The sequence below is a fragment of the Lutra lutra genome, chromosome 4 (genome assembly GCF_902655055.1).
Source record: "Lutra lutra chromosome 4, mLutLut1.2, whole genome shotgun sequence".
In the NCBI taxonomy this organism is placed as follows: Eukaryota; Metazoa; Chordata; class Mammalia; order Carnivora; family Mustelidae; genus Lutra; species Lutra lutra.
In genome coordinates, this window is record NC_062281.1 from 34537827 (window position 1) to 34561624 (window position 23798).

Sequence of the window (23798 nt, forward strand, 5' to 3'; positions counted from 1 at the left end):
TGCTTCTCTCTCCCTCTGCTGCTCTCCCTGCTTGTGCTCTCTCTCTCTCTCTCTCTCTCCCATCAAAAAGTAAAATCTTTTTTAAAAATAAAATTATTTCCCTTTGTATCTTTTTATCTTCTTTCTCTCGTCTCCATGTTACTTTTCCCTCACCATACATCTCAGGTAATAAATTGGAATAAGATTCATAAGAACTATGTCACCATTTCAGAAAACAGTTCACAGATATAGGCACACAGTCCCTAAATCATATGTAATCCACACTTAATAAATTCTAAATACAAATGATTTGGTTCTAGGTCCACTTCTAGCATTCTATAAATATAGGCATCTCTGAATACATTGAAAAGAACCATTGTCAAATGGTTGATTATGAAGAAAAATTTATTATTTCTAATCCAATTTCATAATAAATCTTAAATACTTAGTACCAGGGGCGCCTGGGTGGCTCAGTGGGTTAAAGCCTCTGCCTTCACTCAGTTCATGATCTCAGGGTCCTGGGATCGAGCCCCACATCAGGCTCTCTGCTCAGCGGGGAGCCTGCTTCCCCCTCTCTCTCTGCCTGCCTCTCTGCCTACTTGTGATCTCTGTCTGTCAAATAAATAAATAAATAAAATCTTAAAAAAAAATACTTAGTATCAATAAAATTTCAATGAAAACAGGATGCCTGGGTGACTCAGTCAGTTAAGCATCTGCCTTCGGCTCGGGTCATGATCCCAGGGTCCTCAGATCAAGTCCCACATCAGGCTCCTTGCTCAGTGGGAAGCCTGCTTCTCCCTCTGCCTGTCACTCCCCCTGCTCATGCATGCTCTCTCTCCTGCTCTCTCTGACAAATAAATGGTTAAAACCTTTAAAAAAAATTGTTCGATGAAACCAGCAATTTTAAAATGTCACAAACGTAACAATATATCTTAAAAGTTCTCTTCACAAGAAGAAAATATATTATGTGAGGTGAAGGATGTTAATGAAACTTATTTTGATACTCATTTTACAATACCCACATACATAAAACCATTATATCGTACACAAACTAATCCCATGTTACATGTCAATTATATCTCAATAAAACTGGAAAAAATTTTAAAGATAAAAAATTTTAATATGGCAATTATGCACATAATTCTCTTTTAATTTGGTTATTGGGAAATAATTTACATTCAGTAAAAAGTACACAAATCTTTTTGTTGTTCTTCATTTTTTTCCCTAATTTTTATTTAAATTCTTGTTCATTCGCATATAGTGTGAGATTGGCTTCAGGTAAAACGTACACAAATCTTAAGTGTTACACTTCAATAGCTATTGACGAATATACAGAACTCATAACCCACATCTCTGTCAAGAACACAACATTTCTCTCACACCAGAAAGTTCCCACAAGGAAAGCATTGATGTAATTTCTTCCACTACACATTTGTTTTGTCTCTTCTTCAACTTCATATAAATGGAGCTATAGAATATGTTACTCTTCTATGTCTGGCTTCTTTTACTTGGCACAATAGTTTTGAGACTTACCCATGTTTCAGTGCATGTAAATAGTTCCCTCATTTTATTCGAATATACCACAATTTGTTTATTCATTTTCCTGATTGATGGACATATGGGAAGTTTCCATTTCCAAACTACTAAGAATAAATCTGCTATAAACATTATTACAGAAGTATTTTTATAGACATACAATTTCATTTTTTCTTAAGTTAATACCCAGAAGTTGACTTACTGGGTCACAGGCTAAGTGTATATCTAGTTGTTGTTTTTTTAAAGACTGTGGGGGCGGGGAGTGGGAGTAGAGAGGGGAAGAGAGAAAATCTTAAGCAGACTCCCTCCTGAGTGCAAAGTCCAATGCAGGGCTCAATCTCATGACCCTGAGATCATGACCTGAGCCAAAACCAAGAGTCGGAGGCCAAACCGACTGAGCCACCCAGGTACCCCAATGTGTATTTAGTTTTATAAGAAACTGTCAAAGATTTTTCCAAAACACCCATACCATTTCCCATGTTTCACACTCTCACTAGAAAGAAAGAAATAGGGGTCCAATTTGCTCTAAGTCCTCACAAATATTATGTGATATCAGCTTTTTGTTGTTCTAAACTGTAGCCTTCCTAGTGAGTGAATCATGCTATCTCACTGCAGTCTTGATTTCCATCTCACAAATGACTAAAAACACCAGACATTTTTTCTTCTATTTATTAGCCATTCATATATTTTCTTTTGTGAAGAGTTTATTCCAATTCTTTAAATTTGGGGGCTACTTTTATCATTTAAATGTAAATGTTCATTATATTCCTTTTTAAGCTACATGTATTGCAAATATTTTGTCTTGAAATTTCTTGAAATACAAATTGATTACACATTTTACTAACAATGTCTTCTGATGAGCAGAAGTTCTTATTTTGATGAAGCCTGACTTGTCATTTTTTTCCATGATTAGTGTTTTCTAGATATTTAAGAAAACACTGCCTGGGGACACCTGGGTGGCTCAGTTGGTTAAGCGACTGCCTTCAGCTCGGGTCATTATCCTGGAGTCCCGGGATCAAGTTCTGCATCAGGCTCCCTGCTCTGCAGGGAGTCTGCTTCTCCCTCTGACCCTCCCACTTCTCATGTTCTCTCTCTCTCTCATTCTCTCTCTCTCAAATACATAAATAAAATCTTTAAAAAAGAAAAAAAAAAAACCACTGCCTGCCCTAAAGTCGTGAAGATATTCTCCTCTAGTTCCTCCCAAAAGTTTTATAGTTTTAGCCTAAATAAACATCACAATAATTTTCCCCTATATTTTCTCTAGGAGTTTTATACTTCTAGGTTTACACTTAAATTATGATCCATTTTCACTTATGGTTATATGGTAAAAAAGTAAACTTCAAACTCCTTTTTCTTTTTTAGTGAGTATTCAGTTGTTCCAGTACCATTTGCTTAAAAGACTATCCTTTCTTTACCAATTTGCCTTTGTATGTCAAAATCAGTTGTCAAATAGACACTGGGGAGGGTACGTGCTATGGTAAGTGCTATGAGATGTGTAAGCCTGATGATTCACAGACCTGTACCCCTGAAGGAAATAATACATCATATATTAATAAAAACAATTAGTTGTCAATGTATGTGTGGGTCTATGCATTGGCTCTCCATTCCATTTCATTGATCTATTTGTGTTTATTTAAGTCAACCCTGCACTATTTTAATTTCTGTAGGTTCATCATGTCTTTAAATCACTGAGTGTTAAGCTTCTATCTTCATTCTTTTTCAAAGCTGTTTTGGCTATTCCAAACACTTCTATATGAATTTTAGAATCTATTTGTATATATAGATTCAACTAGTGAGAAATGACATCTTAAAAATATTTAGTCTTTTAATCCATGAACACAGTATATCTCGTCATTTATTCAGAACTTTTACTTCTTTCATCAGCATTTCATTGTTTTCAGCATACAGATCCCATGCATATTTCGTCAGATTTATATCTAAGTACTTCAATCAGTTGGTGTTAGTGAAAATGTATTTCATGGGGCGCCTGGGTGGCTCAGTGGGTTAAAGCCTCTGCCTTTGGCTCAGGTCATGATCTCAGGGTCCTAGGATCAAGCCCCACATTGGGCTCTCTACTTGGTGAGGAGCCTGCTTCCTCCTCTCTCTCTGCCTGCCTCTCTGCCTACTTGTGATCTCTCTCTCTCTCTGTCAAATTTAAAAAAAAAAAAAAGAAAGAAAAGAAAATGTATTTCATATTTTTAAGCTCTTATAAATCATAATATTTTAAATTTCATTTTTAAGTTGTTCTTTGTTGGTATTTAAAAATACAAATGGTTATCTGATACTGACTTTATATCCTGCCACCCTTCTAAACTCACTTATTAGTTCTGATAGCATTATTACAGACTCCTCTGATTTTTCTTATAAAGGCAATCATGTTCTCTGTAAGCTAAAATATTTCTTTCTTTTCAATCTGGATGGCTTTTATTTATTTATTTTAGTCTTATTTCACTGACTAGAAACTCTACTACAGTGTTAGTTAGACGTGTAAAAATATGCCTCCTTGTTTTGTTTTTGATTTAAGAGGAAAGTACTGATTTTTCACAAGTAGATGTGGTATCAGCTGCAGAATCACCATAAATAAATTTGATTGGGTTAAGGAAGTTCTTTTCTAGTCCTAGTTTGCTGGGAGTTTTTATTAAAAATGGATGTTGGACTTTGTCAAATGATTTTTCTGTATCCATTAAAATAATACAGTTTCTATTTTGTTAAAATGGTGAATTACCATGATCCTCAAATGTTTAACTACACTCCTGAAATAAACCCCATTTGGTCATGATGTATTAGCCTTCTAAGATTTTGATGGATTCAATTTGCTAAATTTTGTTCCGAAATTTTGCATTTCTATTTATGAGGGATGTTCATCTGTAGTTAGGTTTTGGTTTTGGTATCAATTTAATGTTAGCTAAGAGGAGTTGAGAAATATTCCCTCCTCTTTAATTTTCTGCAGGAGTGTATGTAGAAATGGCATGATTTCCTTAAAAGAGTGTTAGAATTTATCAGTGATGCCATCAGGTCCATAGTTTTTATTTGTGGGAAGGGTTTTGTTGTTTTTTTTTTTTTTTCTTAAGACTTTATTTATTTATTTATTTGAGAGAGAGAGAGAGAGCACAAGTAGGCAGAGCAGCAGGCAGAGGGAAAGGGAGAAGCAGACTCCCCACTGAGCAGGGAGCCCGATGTGGGACTCAATCCCAGGACCCTGGGATCATCACCTGAGCCGAAGGCAGCCGCTTAACTGACAGCAACCCAGGTGACCCTGTGGGAAGATTTTTTACCACAAATACAATTTCTTTAGTACATAAGGTTATTTAAGCTACCCAATTCTTGGGTGAGCTTTGGTGATTTGTGTCTTTCAAGGAATTTGTCCAGTTCACCTAATTTGTCTATTTTGTAGGAAGAACAAAGTTTTTCAAAGTATTTCCTTTTCGGCAGGTTAATAACACTGAAATACATGGTGATGTCATCTCTCTTGTTCATGATAAAGGTAATTTCTATCTTCTCTTTCTTCTCCCAATTAGTCTGTCTAGAGGTTTAGCGACGTATTGATTTTCTCAAAGAATCAGCTTTTGGCTTCATTGTTTCTATTTTCTCTTTCACTGATAGATGCTCTTATTTTTATTGTTTTCTTTATTCTGCTTACTTGGGTTTAATTTACTTTTCTAAGTTTCTTAAGGTAGATGCTGAGATCAAAACTTTGAGATCATTCCTATTTTCTAATATAGGTGCCTAGTGCTATAAATTTTGCCCTGAGTACTGCTTTAGGGGGAGGCTACAAATTTTGTGCTGTGTTTTCATTTTAATTCAGTTAAAAATGTTTTCTATGCTCTCTTTTGAAATCTTCTTCAATCGTAAGGTTATTTAAAAGTACATTATTTAGCTCCCAAATATTGGAAGACTTTTTTCATAGCTCTTTCTATTACTGATTTCTAATTTATTTCCATTGTGATCAGCAACAAATTTTTTATTACTTGGATTCCTTTCAATTTAATGAGGCTTGTTTAATGGCTAGAATATCTATCTTGGTAACAGTTCTATGAATCCCTAATAAGACTGAATATTCTGCCGTTGGTTAGTGGACTGTTCTATAAATATCAGCTAGGCCAGGTTGTTTGATACTATTGTCAAGATTACTCTGTCTTTGCTGATTTTCTGCCTACTTGTTCTATTCGTTATTCAGACAAGAGTATTGAAATCTCCAACAACAACTGTGGATTTGTCCAACCTCTCCTTACAGTTTTATCAGTTTTTGCATCATATATTTTGAAGATCTGTTAATATAGACATAAACATTTAAAATGTTTATGCTCTCTTGATTAAATGACCTTTTTCATTATGAAACAACATTCTTCATTGCTGGTAATATTGTTTACTCTGATATCTACTTTGGTCTTAGTATAACCAGTCCAGCTTTCTTTCTGGCTCTATAAGTAGTTTTAGCATGGTATAACTTTTCCATTCATTTACTTTTCACTATATTTGTCTTTATATTTAAAATGTGTTTAACTGATGGTTACCAGTGGAGGAGAAGGGTGTGGTTAAATAGGTGATGGGGATTAAGGAGGGCACTTGTGATGAGCACTGGGTATCGTATGTAAGTGATAAATCACAAAATTCTATACCTGAAACTAATATTATACTGTATGTTAAATAACTGGAATTTAAATATACATTTGGAGAAAGAGAAAACATTCGACCACTATTTCTTCCAATTTCTCTTAGTGCTCTTCATGCTCTCCTCTCCTTCAAGGACCACCCAATTACACATATACCAAATACTTGATACGATCCCATGGCTAATGATGTTCTTTTAGTTTTTAAACTATTTATTCATTTTTATCCTGTATTTCATTTTGCATCATTTCTGTTTGTCTTCAATTCACTAATCCTTTCTTCCTCAGTACCTAATCTTCCATTATCCCCATCAAGTATATTTTTCATTTCAGATATTATAATTCTCATCTTTACAAGCTTAATCTGGGTTTTATTTTTCTATATTACTTATCTCTACTTTTTTAAATTGTATGGGATACAATTATAATAACAATATTAAAGTTATTGCCTGCTAATTCTAATATCTCTATCACTTCTGGATTGATGTCCAGTGTCTGGTTAGTTTCCCGTTATTTATTTTTTTTTTTTAAAGATTTTATTTATTTATTTGACAGAGAGAGATCACAAGTAGGCAGAGAGGCAGGCAGAGAGAGAGAGGAAGGGAAGCAGGCTCCCTGCTGAGCAGAGAGCCCGATGCGGGGTTCAATCCCAGGACCCTGAGATCATGACCTGAGCCGAAGGCAGAGGCTTTAACCCACTGAGCCACCCAGGCACCCAGTTTCCCGTTATTGATTGTGTTTCCCTGCCATTTTGTACTTGGTTATCTTTGACTGGATATCAAACACTGCGAATTTTGTCTTGTGGGGTACTGAATATTTTTGTATTCCTATAAACATTCCTGAACTTCTGGGAGGCAGTAAAATTACTTGCAAACATCCTGAAAGGCCAGGTCTTGCTTTTATGATTGGCTATTCTGTCCCACAGCAGTGCTCATGTTAGCATTAATTATCCCCCACTGTTGAGATAAAACTTTCTGAACTACTCTACCCAATATTCCAGGAATCTTGAGGTTTTCTAGTCTGGCTGCTGGGAATAAACATTATTCTTGGTCCTATGTGAATGCAGGACAGTGTTCTCTAATCATTTTGGATGATCCTCTCTGGCCCAAAATTGTTTCTTCACACATGTGCCAAACGTTAGTCCACTGAATACACAAAAAGAACTCTCTTCAGATCTCCGGGGTATCTTTCTGTTCATCTCTCTCCTCTCTGGTACTGTCTAGCAAACTGTGGCTGCCTTGGTCTCCCCAAGCCCTCAGAACTGTCTCCTCAACACAGGAAGACATCTGGGCTCTGCCTGTACTCTTCTCCCTGTGCAACAGCCTATAAACTCTCTCAAAGCAGCATGCTAGGGCAATCATGGGGTTCACTTTATTTTCCATCTCTCAGGTATTACTCTCTCCTCTATTGCCTAATGTCCAATTTCCAAAAAAACAGTTTCAAATATATTATCTATTTTTTCAGATATCTCAGACTGAAGGGTAAATCAAAAACCCTACTGTTCTATCTATACTGGAAGCAAAAATCTTAAGCATATATTTTAACTATTACTTTTACTTTAAAATAATCAAATGGTGCACAGAAAAGAAAAATTGATGAAACTAAAAGGCAACTTACGAAGTGGGAGAAGATGTTTGCAAGTGACATACTGATAAAGGGTTGGTATCCAAAATATGTGAAGAACTTATAAAACCCCACACCCAAAAAAATGAATACTCCAATTAAAAAATAGGCAGAAAACATGAATGGATATTTTTCCAAAGGAAACTATAAATGGTCAACAGACATGAAGCAATGCTCAACATCACTTATCATCAGGGAAACACAAATCGAAACTATAATGAGATATCACCTCACACCAATCAGAATGGCTAAAGTCAACAACACAAGAAACAATAGGTGTTGGCAGTGAAATGGAGAAAGGGGAACCCTCTTACACTGTTGGTAGGAATGCAAACTGGTGCACCCACTCTGGAAAACAGTATGGAGTTTCCTGAAAAAGCTAAAAATAGAACTATCCTATGATGCAGCAATACCACCACTAGGTATTACAACAAAGAACAAAAAAAATGCTCTTCAAAGGGATACATGCACCCCAATGTTTATAGCAGCATTATCTATAATAGCCAAATTAATGAAAGAGCCCAAGTGTCCATCAACTGAAGAATGCATAAGGAAGATACAGTGTACACACACACACACACACACACATATATATATATAGTGGAATATTACTCAGCCATAAAAAAGAATGAAATCTTACCATCTGCAACAATGTGGTTGGAGCTAGAGAGTATTATGCTAAGAGAAGTAAGTTAGAGAAAGACAACTATATAATTTCACTCATATGGGAACTTAAGAAACAAAACAAATGAGCAAAGGGGAAATGAGAGAGAGAAAAGGAGAGTGAAAGGCAAAGCAATAAACAGACTCTTAACTGCAGAGAACAAACTGATGCTTACCAGAGGGGCGGTGGGTCGGGGGATGAGTAAATAAGTGATGGGGATTAAGGAGGGTGCTGGCTGTGATGAGCACCAGATGTTGTAGGGAATCACTATATGGTACACCTGAAACTAATAATACACTGTATGTTAACTAGTTGAAATTTGAATCAAACTTTTAAATTAATTATCTAATCAAACATCACGAAAGTATTTGGTAGGTTATAAGTATCCTACAATAATGAAATTATGGTGATTACCAAACTACTAAACTTTCCTTATACTTAATTTGCCTTAAGACTTTACATTTTGGGGCACCTGGGTGGCTCAGGGGGTTAAGCCTCTGCCTTCAGCTCAGGTCATGATCTCAGGGTCCTGGGATCGAGTCCCCACATCGGGCTCTCTGCTCAGCAGGGAGCCTGCTTCCTCCTCTCTCTCTCTCTCTGCCTGCCTCTCTGCCTACCTGTGATCTCTGTCAAGTAAATAAATAAAATCTTTAAAAAAAAAAAAAAAGACTTTACATTTTGACCCAAGTTAATCACCTTACATTTTTATTACTCTCTTGTCATCACTTACAGCTGGTAGCACACGCACCATCTAACAGAATGCACCAAAATGTAATTGAGTCATGATATTTTTTGGTTTCCACTCTCAATTAAAATTCCAGAAAAAAAATGATAATAAGGTGTCTCAGTTCTTCCATTAAGTGTCATTATTTAAGAAGTAAAATGTAGAAAAAAATACTTAAAAATCTGGGACGCCTATGAAATATTATTTGTTTGTAGTTACGTTTCTTAAAATGCTTCATAGTCCATTAGAAGCAGTTAACTCTATTACTTTTTCCTATTATTAATTTTTGTTTTATAATAGAATAAATAAGTAGGGAAAATAGAGAAATACTACATGATACTATAATTACAAGATCAGAGTCAAAATGTCCTTATTAGAGATTTAATCTAATATGTCAGATACATTCAGTTGTATGTATGAATCATGGTAAAATTATTTGAGGCATTTAGTAAAAGATAATATCTAACTGAAATTTGATAAATGTCCGTTGAATAGATTATAACAATGAGTTATTACAATATGGAAGAAAACCCTCTATTAATTTAACATAAGACTACCAGTTATAAGAAAGAAAAAAATAATGGAAGAGAAGTTTAAGTTTATAGCATGGCAGAGACCTTAAAATACAACAAAGCAAAGAATTTTACAACTGGAAGTCTTTTTGAGATCTTGCAGACTTCATATTTATTTCAGAGATAAGAAAATGGAGACACAAAAGACATACATCTACAAATGACAACAGTAAAGAGAAGACCAAGAACTATGCCTTCTGATTTCCAGTTTTCATGCCTTCCACCAAACAAATTAGCACTAACACTTCTTACTTTTAAACTTCTCCCAATGTCCTAGGAAGTTCTAAATAAATGCTAAAATTATATGTAAAAGAAAAATATTAACTGTTAACTATTAACTTTCCTAAATTTTAACTATCAATTTTCCACTATGAATATTATAAAGCATCCAACTTTTAAATAATTTCAGTGTATAAAATGTCAACTAAATGTTGTAAGACAAATTTATTTTAGTTTTTATTTAATTTTATTTTCTTAACAAAAACTTAGTTTTTATTTTTTTATAAGATTTTATTTATTTGACACTGAGAGAGACCTCAAGCAGGGGAGCAGCAGAGGGAGAAGCCAGCTCCCCGCTGAGCAGGGATTCCGATGTGGGGCTGGATCCCAGGACTGTGGGATCAGGACCTGAGCTGAAGGCAGATGCTTAACAGACTGAGCCACCCAGGCATTCTGGAAATTTAGTTTTTTAATGATTATTTTACCCACCCTCCTCTAGATCCCACCTTAGATTCCTTACCACAGCAGTTCACAATCCTCTCCAACCCAAGGCCTCTTTGTAAAACAAATATTCTGTAACATCCCCTTTACCACTCTGAAAATGAATCCAGGTATATATATATATCATATATATATATATGATATATATATCTCATATATATATATATATAAATGAATGATATATATATGATATATATGTGATATATAAATGAATGATATATAAATGATACATATATATATCATATATATATATATATATACACACATCTGGATTCATTTATATATATATCATATATATATGATATTTCTTACTGTATAATAATGGGGAACTAAGTAATTTATAAAAAATAAAACATATTTAATAAGTAAATGCTCAGCCACGCTGTCATAATAAAGGAGGTAGGAGCTTGAAGCTCCATGGATGTAGTCAATCCACCACCAGGTAGCTGGTTTCCACCTTTGTCCTCCATCCAACAAGTATGTCAGAACCATATATTCAAATGAACCATTACGTCGCTTCTAGGAACGTGTTCGCAGAGTGGTGTGCCCCCTAGTGGTAGAACTACAGAGGACAACTGCCACTGAGCTACTGAACGCCACTGGTGTTTCTCTCCCTGAGATCCTCTCAGATCCCCTAGTGCCTCACTACTAACCTGCACTAGAAGTAATGGCATCCCTCAGAAGCTTGTGAAAATACAGATTATCCAGTCCTACCTCAGAACTACTGAATTCAAATCTATATTTTAATGAAATCCCCACATTATATGTATGTAAATGAAAGGCTGAGAAGCCACTGGGCCTCCCTGAGGGACATAACAAAGGGTAAGCAAAGAGCACATTTTTTTTAAATGGTGATTTCAAAACCTATTCTGAAATAAAAAACATATTTGAAAACTTCTAACAATATTTTGTATCTAAATCGATGAAAAACATTTGCCATATTCACGAATATACTAAGTAAGTAAATATTCATTAACTCAAAGCCAGGATCTAGGGCCAATTGATAGTCATTCACTCAATGAACACGAAGGGTTCATGTGTAAAGCACTGTGCTAAAACCTAGGAGGGAAGAAAGAAGTCATAAAACAGGTCAAAGTTACTGTACTTAAAGATTAAAACTCCTTAAAAGAAGACAATGTAACATACTTTTGTATCTGTCAAACACAATTCTAAGATCTATGGAGTTGTAAATTAATTGAACCAAAGCTTCTCTTTTTGAGGCTACCAGTTCCTGAATGATACTGACAAAACAAATTACAAATAATGATTTAAACTGAAATTATATCCCTTATCAGTAGCGGCATTTCACCGTCCAGCTCAAACTGCTAGAAGAATCATTCTGGTAAGAAAAGAGAGAGATGTGGAGAGAAAAAGAGAGAGATAGACAGGGACCCAGAGAAAAAAGGAAGGGAAGAGGGCCTGGGAGAGGGGGAAAGCAGGACAAAAAAACAGGCCTAAAACAGATGTCCATCCACAGATGACTGGATAAAGAAGATAAAGAAGATGTGGTACAGCTACAATAAAACAAGCTTAACTGAAATGATTTAAACAGTAACAAAAGATAATGGGCAAAGAAAGCAGACATACCAACAGAACAAGAGAGCTAACTACTCTCTCAGGTAGGAATTGGCTAACATTTCCTGAACAGTCAGAGAGCAAATATTTTAGGCTGTTAAGAACCATATAGTCCCTTATAAACTACTCAGCCCTGGAGCTGGAGCTGGAAAGAGCCAAAGACACTAAGTAAATGAATAGGTATGGCCGTGTTCCAGGAAATCTTCAATTACAAAAAATAATAATAATAAATAAATAAATAAATAAATAAAAATTAAAAAATAAAAAAATGTGGCAAGCCAGATTTAGCCTGGGGACATAGTCTGATGATGCCATGGTCTAGGGGAAAGAATCCGGTGGGTTCATAGACGCACATAGAGCAAATTGTTATAGAATCTACATCTAAAAATAATAAAACAAATGCTCTTTTTTGCTTATGATAAGGAAAACTGAATTATTCTTTTTTTTTTAAAGATTTTATTTATTTATTTGAGAGAGAGAGATCACAAGTAGGCAGAGAGGCAGGCAGAGAGAGAGGAAGGGAAGCAGGCTCCCTGCTGAGCAGAGAGCCCGATGTGGGACTCGATCCCAGGACCCTGAGATCATGACCTGAGCCGAAGGCAGCGGCTTAACCCACTGAGCCACCCAGGCACCCAAAACTGAATTATTCTTGAAGAGAAAGTATTTTTCAAATAAAAGCTTTTACAACTTATAACCAATCCCATTTTCTAGGCATAACTACTAAATCTAATGTTAAATTCTAACTTCTTCCCTGACTAGAGTAATTCCTGTACACAAAAGGAGATACTTGTTTGACTTACATGAGATTGGGAGAAGAAGGACATACTTACCGGATGCTTTGAGTCATTAAGATACACAATTATTAGTAATGGCAGCCAAAGCCACCAGGCAAAAGAGAAGAAGGGGGGAAAAAAAAAGTACTATGTCTTGCTTCCCCACAGTGGATCAGATTCTATTGTTCATCCAGGCTAATACTTTGTCAACAGAAGAAGAGTTGAAAGATAATATTGAAAGAGATATATTTGTTCTCATCACTGCCTTCTTCAAAGATTAGAGAGATGATTCCAGCTTCCTCACAAAGATGAATTAATCATTCATAAACTTGTTGGATTTATTTTTCACATCTACAACTTCCTGATGAAATGCATTCCACAACTTCATAATCTATTACGTGATCCAGTATTTCAGTATTTCCTTTTATTCTTCCTAAACCATCTTTCTAAACTCCAAAGGAAACTATCTCATGCATCTATCTAGTTTTTGCAGAATGCATCTATGTCCCCATTATCCATTTTACTTAGTCATTCATTCTTTCATTGAAAATCCTACCTCCGCTGGTAATCATTTATTTTTTCATCCAAATTCATATACCGCAACCGTTGTTGTTGCCATTTTACAGGCTTTGTTGATTTCTTAAGTCCTTGCGTAGCAGACACTGCCACTGTCCCAACTCACACGGCCTCATCATTTCACCAGTCCCTACACAGCACTGTCTTCTTACCATATTTGTAATACTCTGCCTGAGTGCTTTCTCTGGCCATAAGAACACACTTGGCCAGTGAGTTCCAAAGAGTTAACACCCTCTAGAACAACCCTAAACCAGTAACAAAGAAGAGATAGGGATAAATACCCAAATCTCCTTGCCCATCAGGTAGGATAAGGCTGAGGCCATTCTACCCTGTCTCCCAGGTGTCTAAATAAAATTGAGACACGTTGGCTATAAGAAATAACCTGTTCTTGAATGTGCCTAGGATTGTGTTTTTTCTCTTAACTCGACCATTGCTTGCTCCCCTACAGGTCATGCCTGGGATTGCCTTCCAAATATTTTGTCTGCTTAAGGTGGACCTCAATTGAAGATGGTCCTCTAAAATTAAAATTTTGGGGTTCCTGAGATTTTACACTGAGACATGTTCATAGTATTTCAGCCGCGAAACCACCATTGTTTTACCCAAAGACAGAATTACATTGTTTCACTTTTGCTAGTTTTCAAAAGAACTAGCAAAGTTCTCATAAGACACAGCAATTCATCGGGATGATATTTGAGGCACTATATAAAGGGATTTCCAATTATCCTACCTGTGACAAATGAGTGCTCAGAACCCACCATCCTATGAGTATAATTTTAGATTTGATTTTCCACAAATGCATGACTTTGTACTTATTCACATAGAAATTTATTGGCCACTTCTGGGTGACAGAAATAGTATAAATCAGATTTTTTTTAAATTTGCAATTCAAATAGGAATATGGTATAGAAAAATAACCTTCCCATGAAAATGTTTCATTCTCCCCTTCCAAAGGTAGGAAATATAGGACCATAAATACTATTTATAAAAGTCCAACATTTTGAACATGAAGAAGCCCATAGAATTGATCCCAAGTAGTAATAACAGAGTTGGCCCACAAACACAGCAAATTCATGAAATCCTTTCGTCTGGATCTACCTGCTTGGAAAACTACCTCATCCTTCAGCCCGAGGTGGACATCAGTAACATTCCCCATTCTCTTACCCCCCACTCTGGCTAGTTCCTTCAATGCAACCTCTCTAAAATGTCTTAAAACCATCTCTTCTTCATTCCCATTTCTCTTACCCCAGTCTGTCTATCCTATGCCAACAGCCTTCTATATAAATCTTCTGTTTGATTTCTTTATCCTGGAAAATCAGAATAAACCTAAGATTGTTCAAACTTCTAGAAGCTCAAGTCCTGAACATCACTTCCTGCATTTATATAAAACACACAGACATTCACATTACATTTAGACAACTCGTTGCCTCAACATTTCATCTATTTTTATTTCTGTTTGGAATGAAGGTTATAAAAATAATGTTTACCTAAAGATTAAACAAAATGTTTACCTGTCTGAAGCTATGTCACTGGTAATTTGGTGCTTCACTCCTGACCCATTTTTAATAGAATCCTGTCTTGTGAGCCCATGAGAGCGACTTTTCTCCACTGCAGGTACAGATAAGTCACCTGAGGGTCCTTGGAACTGGGCCTGCTCATGCACTTTTGCTTTCTTCTCCTGAGGTGCCTCCTCATTCCGCAGTCCTCGGAGAACCTTCTGATCGGGTTGCTGTGATGTGTTAGATCCACTATTATAAAACCATGCTCCTGATTTAGTGAGGATTTCTTGTTGTTTTCGGCACAAATTACATACCCACATAACCTGCACATGAATACACAGGGAAGAAAAATTAGTGGTTCCAAAAGTTAAACACAAGTCAAAAGAGAAGACAGTTCAAACCAACAACAAAAAAATCAAATGGTTATCCTTCCTGAAATTAAAATATAATCCAGATTAACTGCTACCATTAATTATATCACATATCTTTTCATTTTGTCAACACAATTATAATGAAACAGGCAATGTTAACTGACAGCAGAAATACCAAACAAGAGTCCCAAATTACTGGTTGTTTACGTGTATTCTTTAATTGCTTTTTTTTAAATTAGCGGCATGATGTAATATGGGGAAAATGGATTTTGAGGCTAGACAGACTTGGGTTTAAATACTAACTCCAATATTAGAAACTGTAACCTTGAACAAGGTGCTGAACCTTCATATCTATTGAGGTTTCCTTAGTGATAAAATAAGGAAATAGGGATGATAATACTTTTTTCTATATTGTTTTGAGAATTAAAGATTGGAAATAATTTATATAAAATGTCTAGCACAATGCTCATTAGATATTAGACTTTTAGTAGATTACCTGCTAATATGTTAATCTTCTATCACCAAATAATTATATTATAAGCTTCTTGAAGGGGTATTTATTCCTTTTAAGTAGCTCTTAATGGCTAAAATCAAGCTAGGAACGTTTTGTGTTTTTTTTTTTTAATTTGACAGAGATCACAAGTAGTCAGAGAGGCAGGCAGAGGGAGGAGGAAGCAGGCTCCCTGCTGAGCAGAGAGCCCGACGTGGGGCTCGATCATGATCTGAGCCGAAAGCAGAGGCTTTAACCCACTAAGCCACCCAGGCGCCCCAGCTAGGAACATTTTTGATCTTCAACATAAACTTATTAGTTGCTCATAATTTATAGAAGAATACTTGTTTTTTTTTTTTTTACATTTTGTGATTTAAAAAATTTACCACTTTAACCATTTTTAAGTGCACAGTTCAAAAGTATATTCACAGAGCAGTGAAACACATCTTCAAAACTTGTTCATCTTGCAGAGCTCAAAATCGATACTCATTAAACAGAAAATCCCCTTTCTCCCTCCCCACCGCCACGTAACAACCGTCCTACGCTTGATTTTTTAGTAGATACGTTTTTCAGACTCCAGGAATCTAAGAATATCTTAACTACTATCTTTGTGACCAGAAAACCTTCACTTTCTTCTAAGAAATCTTTTTCAGTGTATCAGGAAAAATAAAATTATCTATTCATGAAATAAAAGGTGAGTTCATGTTTCAAGTGAGGGTTTTCTGACTTTTATGTCAAATACTGAAACTTAAGTCAAATACTGAAACAGCTCTCAATATTGCCAACACTTCCTCATAGTTTAAATAAGTTATAACAATAATAAATAGATAACCACTGTAAAAGGAAGATTTATTATGGTATTTTCAACTGATGCAAAGATTTTTTTTATAAAATGCCATTTAAAATTTTTGCTTTATTGGGCGCCTGGGTGGCTCAGTTGGTTGAGAGACTGCCTTTGGCTCAGGTCATGATCCCAGAGTTCCAGGATCGAGTCCCGCATCGGGCTCCCAGCTCCTTGGGGAGTCTGCTTCTCCCTCTGACCTTCTCCTCTCTCATGCTCTCTCTCACTCATTCTCTCTCAAATAAATAAATAAAATCTTTAAAAAAAATAAAATAAATTTTTTGCTTTATTGTCCTCATTCTCATTCATATTGTTTGTATAATTCATATCATACAACACTGTTTAATATTATATTACTTTGTTATCTCTTTGAACTGTATATACATTTCTTCCCCACCCCACTAAATTCAAAGCTCACTGGGGACAGGATTTACACAGTCTATTTGCATAAAGAAATGCTATCAATCACAGGATAGTAAGACCTTCTAAATGCTTACTAACTTGAATTCTTTTGAAATCCTTTCTGGGGAAAGATGATAAGATACTGGATATTATTACACTAAGATTTATGTTTCACTGATTTCCAAAAGAATTAGTCAGCAATAATGTCAACATATGTGCCTTATATTATTCTTATAAGTAAATAAGAAAGCATTTTTGATATGATAATACCAAAATCTCACCAAAAAAAAAAAAAAAAAGAACCTCAGGGTACAAATTTCTTTTGGTTTGAATACTCTGAAATAGCTAGCTCACTCAAAAATGAAGTTTCAACCAAAATCTTCAGCCTTTTGATGCCATCTTGTGACAAATGTTGGTATTGCAGATCTCTCTTAAATGTGAAAAGTAAACTAAATATAGAGCCACAAAGTAATGTTAAAATAAATCTGAATTTCAACTTTTCTGTCTTATTTTAAGCAGATTACTATTCATATTACAGTGATAATATAAGCTATATGATTTCACGATATGACTTCACCTAGAATAAGTCAGAGTGCTGAGAATAATACCCTTTGTGCCTGGTAACTAACAATAAAACAGAAGTGAGTTTGTGAGACAGACAAGTATCCAGTCACAGTCATCTGCAGAAACAACCTATTGCTGTTTCATTATTTGTCACAAGGTAAGCAAGTTCCTATCCCTGGGACAATGGATCCCTACCACCTGGGAACTTGTTTGAAGTGCAAATTCTCAGGTCCCATTCCAGAACTACTGAATCAGAAATTCTGGGGCAGGACCCAAAAATCTGGGATTTTTTGGCAACATGCTATAGGTGATTCTGATGCCAGATAAAGTTAGAGAACCCCTGGTTGAAGCAGAGATTCCTGACTGGATATGAGGAATGAGTTACATGTGTGTTCCTCAGTGAGTGCAGAAGGCCACGTGTAGCCTCACCGATTTACCTCAATATGAACTATTCATCAAACAAACAGTAATAGTAACATTTCTGTGTAACCCAAAATGAGAACAAGACTTGGAAGAACTCATCTGTTCCTCATCTGTTAACACCCAGGGGATATTAATATGAGATAAACGAGTATAAGGCTTGAAGGATGCTGTTCGATTCCTATTAAAGACTCTCTCCGTATTAATTATCTCCCCATACTCTCTGGGATACCCACAATGGCAGCTACTTTTCTGACTAGACGCTCTGTTCCATCCTCAACTTCCGGTTCTTAGTATCCTCATATCCCAACACCCAATTCACTCTCCTTTCCTTCTACTACTTCCTCCCATTCATGGATTCCTAGTTTGTTAATCTTTAAACCTCAGTTAACAAATCCACTCACTTGAAGTAGTAAAGAGACTGACGCTTTTACTCAAAGTCCTCCAAACAGAGCAACTTAACCTCTCAACTGAGGGTACTGAACTCCATCTCACACACACAAGCATATGAGTCCGTAGGAGATGACTTTTAACCGCTTAGGAAATTATTAATGTCTACCAGAGGTAAGGTGTGTGTCCATGAAATGAAATTAAACTGATATGGGAACAAAATCACAGGGCTTCTGTTAATGAAACCCTTTAACCAATTAAGTTAATCAGCAAGTGTACCATATAATGAAAGCTGTTTTAGTAAAAGTCGAGCAGAGAAAGACAATTATCATATGGTTTCACTTATTTGTGGAACATAAGGAATAGCATGGAGGACGTTAGGGGAAGGAAGGGAAAAATGAAGGGAGAGAAATCGGAGTGGAAGATGAACCATGGGAGACTAAGGACTCCGGGAAACAAACAGGGTTTTAGAGGGGAGAGGGGTGGGGGGATGGGTGAGCCTGGTGATGGGTATTAAGGAGGGCATGGATTGCATGGAGCACTGGGTGTTATACGCAAACAATGAATCATGAAACCCTACATCGAAAACTAATGATATACTGTATGGGGACTAACATAGCACAATAAAAAAATATCTTAGTAACATATATGCCTGTGAACAGCCATGGTTAGGGCCTATTACTTTTGCTGATCTTCATGAATATCAAAAACACCGAGGCCCTGAGAATACAAAGACATACAGGATTCAAAATTCTAAGGTATTATTACCTCCATTTCTAAATATGCCATATTTTTCAAAGTAATATAACAGTATTAAGAGACAGAATACTCTCTAATGACCCAAATTTGCCGCTTCTTATCATACGTTTCATTCTACAAATATCCTTGGTGGGTTTGAAAAGAAGAGGAAAAAAACTAAGGAAAATAGAAATATTTCTTTAAAATTATATAAATAATAAATGCAACAGCTACGCTAAATAGCCAAGGAAAAGAAAAACAAAATTATGTCCAGTGCATACAGTAATTTGAAAGAACTTAAAGGTCTGCAAAACTAATTTTCATCTCAATAGGGATAATAAATAGAGTAATTCAGAGAAGCAAAGGATCACTGGTTAGACCATAGACCAAGCTCGTAAGATGCAGCTAATGCCATATACATAAAACAATTTACTGGATTCCACTTCTAATCATTGCCAGCCTGCTTATAAATGCGTGCGTTAGCGAATATAATTAGAGAATATAAATTGATCAGCTTAATCTGTCATATGACTGAAAACTGAAAGATCCTGGCTAACTATTAAATTAATTTCCTTTTTCCTCTAGGACGCTGGCTGCATTTCTCAACCTCCCTTATATTTAGGGACGCCCACGGCCATGTGACTATGTCCTGGCTATTTGATTGTAAGTGCAATGATGTGCGTCATTCCCCCAACCATTAAAAAACTCTCATATATGCAGTGTCTAGGTGGCTCAGTCAGTTAAGTGTCTGCCTTTGGCTGAGATCATGATCTCAGGGTCCTGGGATCGAGCCCTGCACTGGGCTCCCCGTTCAGTGAGGAGCTTCTCCCTCTCCCTCTGCCTGCTGCTCTGCCTACTTGTGCCCTCTCTGTCAAATAAATAAATAAAATCTTTAAAAAAAAAACAAAACTCTCATATACTACTGTCACGCCCTTCACTCCAGACCTAGGAGATAACAAAATAAAGGAGCCCAGCAACCTGAATGAGCCCTTGGAAGAGAACCGTCCGCTGATCAGCCATACCAATGCGGACTTGACGTAAATAAGAAACAAACTTCAATAACACTGAGCTACCGACACGTTTTGAGTTTATCCTTCATAGCTGATAGAATTCCCTTAGCTAACTGAGACTCCTTTTAAACTGCATGTTCTTGAATGCGTATCACCAGCACAATCTTCGTATGTGAAGAACAATGCATTCCTAAACTTGCGCAGGAAAGAAGAGTAGTTCTGGAGCCAGCTTTTTTTTTTTTAAGATTTTATTTATTTATTTGACAGAGAGAAATCACAAGTAGGCAGAGAGGCAGGCAGAGAGAGAGAAGGAAGCAGGCTCCCTGCTGAGCAGAAAGCCCGATGTGGGGCTCGAACCCAGGACCTGGGATCATGACCTGAGCCGAAGGCAGCGGCTTAATCCACTGAGCCACCCAGGCGCCCCCCGGAGCCAGCTTTAACCGAGTTCTAAGAACCGGCGGTGCACATTTCTTCCCAACTCCACATTCAACAGAGTAATATGGCTTAGCTTGAAATCGGCCCTGGAGGCGTATTTAGACAACAGAAATTGGAAAATGTCACAAATCAGGGCTTTTTCTTACAGAAAACTAGTTGTTAATCCAACCAGTAGTATTAAAAGATTAATACTGCATTCAGTATTAGTAAGTAAACTTGGATGAAGCTGCAATTTATCATAAAAATTAATTCAGACCATAAAATCCCAATGTATTTATAGATGGGCAAATAGCTATTAACACTCATTCATTAATTATTTACTCATTCATACAATATTCACTAAATGCCCAGGCACTATGCTAAGCGCTGGTAAATACAGTTCAAGAGACCTAGACTTTACTGGGGATTTTAAAGTATCATGGGAGAGACAAGAAGCAAAACAAATAATTGCACAAATACTGTTTCTATTACAATTATGATACATTCTACAGAATTAATGCATTCACACCATAGATCCTTTGATGATTACTTCTCCCCTGGCCCAGCTGTGTTTGAAAAAACAACAAGGATTCAGAAAAGATCTGCAAGAGACCTGGGAATCTGGGGAGGCTCGATCATAGCATCTCCCAAAGTGTTCCCGTCACCAGAGCCATGGTGTCTCTGTGTCTCAAAAGGCAGAATTCGGTGGAATTTGTGACTACTAACTGACAAGCCCCTCCCCCAGCATGGTCACGGTAGACTGGCAAATTTGAAGTACTGACCCATATTCTAGAGGTCTCAAGTTTTAAAAAAATTTGTTCCTTAAGCCATTAAGAGATCTCTGCAATCTCTCTGTCAGGCTTCTGGATCACAAAATAAAAATCAGAAATTTTGTTTCATCCAATACCCCAAGACAAACAGCAAGACTTTCCCAAATTCCACATGAACTACAAGCATGGCCTCTCTAGCTAGCAAGAAAATTCTATGGTGTCTTCCATAAGTCTCCCAGCCCATGCAGCAGCACGAAGAAGCTTTAACTTGCAACATCTCCAAATCTTTGTTGTTGCAAACTCTTCTCTGTTACCATTTGTTGCAGCTTGGAAAAAAGTAATTGCAAAGAAACACAACTTCTTTCTTTATTTTTGATCTGATTTTCCTCATCAGCATACTAGCCAAATTTTGTTTTAAAAAACAAACAAACAAACAAAAACAACTCATGTAATTTTAGTCTGTTAAATAGCTCCTTTGGACAAATTCTCTGTTTCTGCTATTTCTCCCCCTTTCCCTGCTGTTTTCCAAGAATGTGTCTAGGTGTTCTATGTGGCTTCTGCTGCTGAAATCTGCATCTCATCTAATCCAGAGTCTGGTTCTTCTCAGTTCTCATAGGATTGTGCTCCACTATCAACATGACCTCACCTCGGCTCCCAAGGCACTGCTGAATCCACCTAGACTCCGAACAAGCCTCTCCTGAGCCACAGCTCAAGCTATCCGTTCAGAAGCCTCTCCTGCAACGTCATCTTATCCTTCATCTCTCATCCCTCAGGATGGGGGGGTGTCGTGACAGGGACATGCATCTACCTTCATGTCTTCTGTTCCACACTGGTACTAAGTATAGTTCTGGAAGGCTAAAGCTGGCCTTTTCTTGGCCATAATGCCCTGCTGAATTCATGTGAAGTGGCTATGCTCCCGGGGGGTGCTAGAGCATCCTGAAAGGTGATCTCTTCAAAAACCTCAAATATCAAGGATAAAATCTGCCTTTCAATTTAACAAATAGGCATCCTCCTCCTGGTCAAAGCCTAGAAAGAAGAGATTAGACCATACCTCTGGTCACCTACTGACCTTACCTCTCTCTTTCTCCTTCCCTATGATGCGCAAGGATAGAAGGGGCCAGCTTTTCCTTGACTTCCCTTTTCTGTATACCTAACTGTCCCCAACTACCTTTAGGCTTGAAGTCATGAGCTTCAGGTTTCCTGTTTTGTAGTTTCTCTTAACCCACCATTGCCTTAAATGGGATGGGGGGGGAGAGAAGCTGGCTTACTGATCACAGAATCCAAACTAGGAGGCACTTCAAATATAATATACCTATTATACTGTGATTTGAGCATTGTCAGCTATGTTCAGAAATTGATAATTGCCTAAGTACAAAGTATAGACCAGATCCATATGTAGACAGAGAAGTCTGATTGCTCTGGGCAGGAGTTGTGGGATAGGAGGCTGGAGGAGAGAGAAAAGGAACTTAGACCAGGTAAAGTGGTCCCCAGGGAATGTGATAGTAGCCTATACTACCCAGAGTTGATGTTACTTAAAGAAAAGATGTTAAAAGTGCCAGGTTTTATAGCAAAATTAACTGAAGTCAATAATCCCAAAAAAAAAAAAAAAAAAAAAAAGGCACAAAACATCATGGGTAGGAGGGCCTGGGGCAAACTTCAGAAACTAAAGAAAAGAGCCAGTTTGGGAGAGTGAAAAGGAACAATCCATGTAATTACTGGGGCAGAGGTGTTGGTGGGCGGGGGGGACTGGGACGGACACACCACTAGGACCTATGGATGAGCTTTAACAATCTATACATAGCATGTTAGTAGTAAGCCAGTTCCTTTGGGAAAAAAAAAAAAAAAAAAAAAAAAAAACAGAGAGCAATGTAAGTCTTAAGGGACTCATTCCCTTTCTGAGTGTTCTCCAAAAAGAGTTATTGAATGAAGCTGAAACTGGTTTCAACCAATTAAATTAAAGAACTGAGATGGTTAGATCATATGAGAATTCAGTCGCATGACCTTACAGTAAGTAACCAATTAAGTTAGAAAACTGAGACAATCAGATAATTGAGTAGCAATTTCAACAAAGTTATAATACCCATAAGTATGATGGGTCCATCTCACATTTTGGCAACTTGAGATGCCAAATATTAACTAAAAGACAAGAAATGATAATGAAAATGAAAGACAAGACAATTAAGTTGAAAATACAATGATTTATTATATTACCATGCAGTCAATATTACTTAAACTTCAGATATCTGCCCTATTTAATCCAAACAAAAATGCCCAATTGAGGGGAAAAAAAACCCACAATTTAACTCACACTTTAAAACCTCAGAGAAATTAAAGAATTAAAGATTATATCACCCTGCCTAAACTTAAACCTTTATTCCTCTTTCCACTTTCTCTAAACTCTATTTTTATCTCTAATATTAAAGTCATTTGTTGTATGCCATGATATAATTCTTAATTTTTAGCAGCTTTCTGCTAAAACAGATGTAACTCTTATAGAAAAATTTTTGTTTCTGCACCCAGAATTTTAGCTTATAAATTTA

The 23798-nt window shown here is 36.5% G+C and overlaps 1 protein-coding gene across 21 annotated transcripts in view; it reads right to left on the reverse strand.

Moving 5' to 3' along the window:
• The window catches only part of RIMS2 (regulating synaptic membrane exocytosis 2), a 587006-nt gene that overhangs the window by 401890 nt on the left and 161318 nt on the right, over window positions 1-23798 (reverse strand). For all 21 annotated transcript variants that reach the window (XM_047727198.1, XM_047727199.1, XM_047727164.1 and 18 more), the window contains one exon: window positions 14861-15171. In XM_047727198.1, the coding sequence (XP_047583154.1) occupies window positions 14861-15171 (311 nt within the window). The remainder of the gene's footprint in view (window positions 1-14860; window positions 15172-23798) is intronic.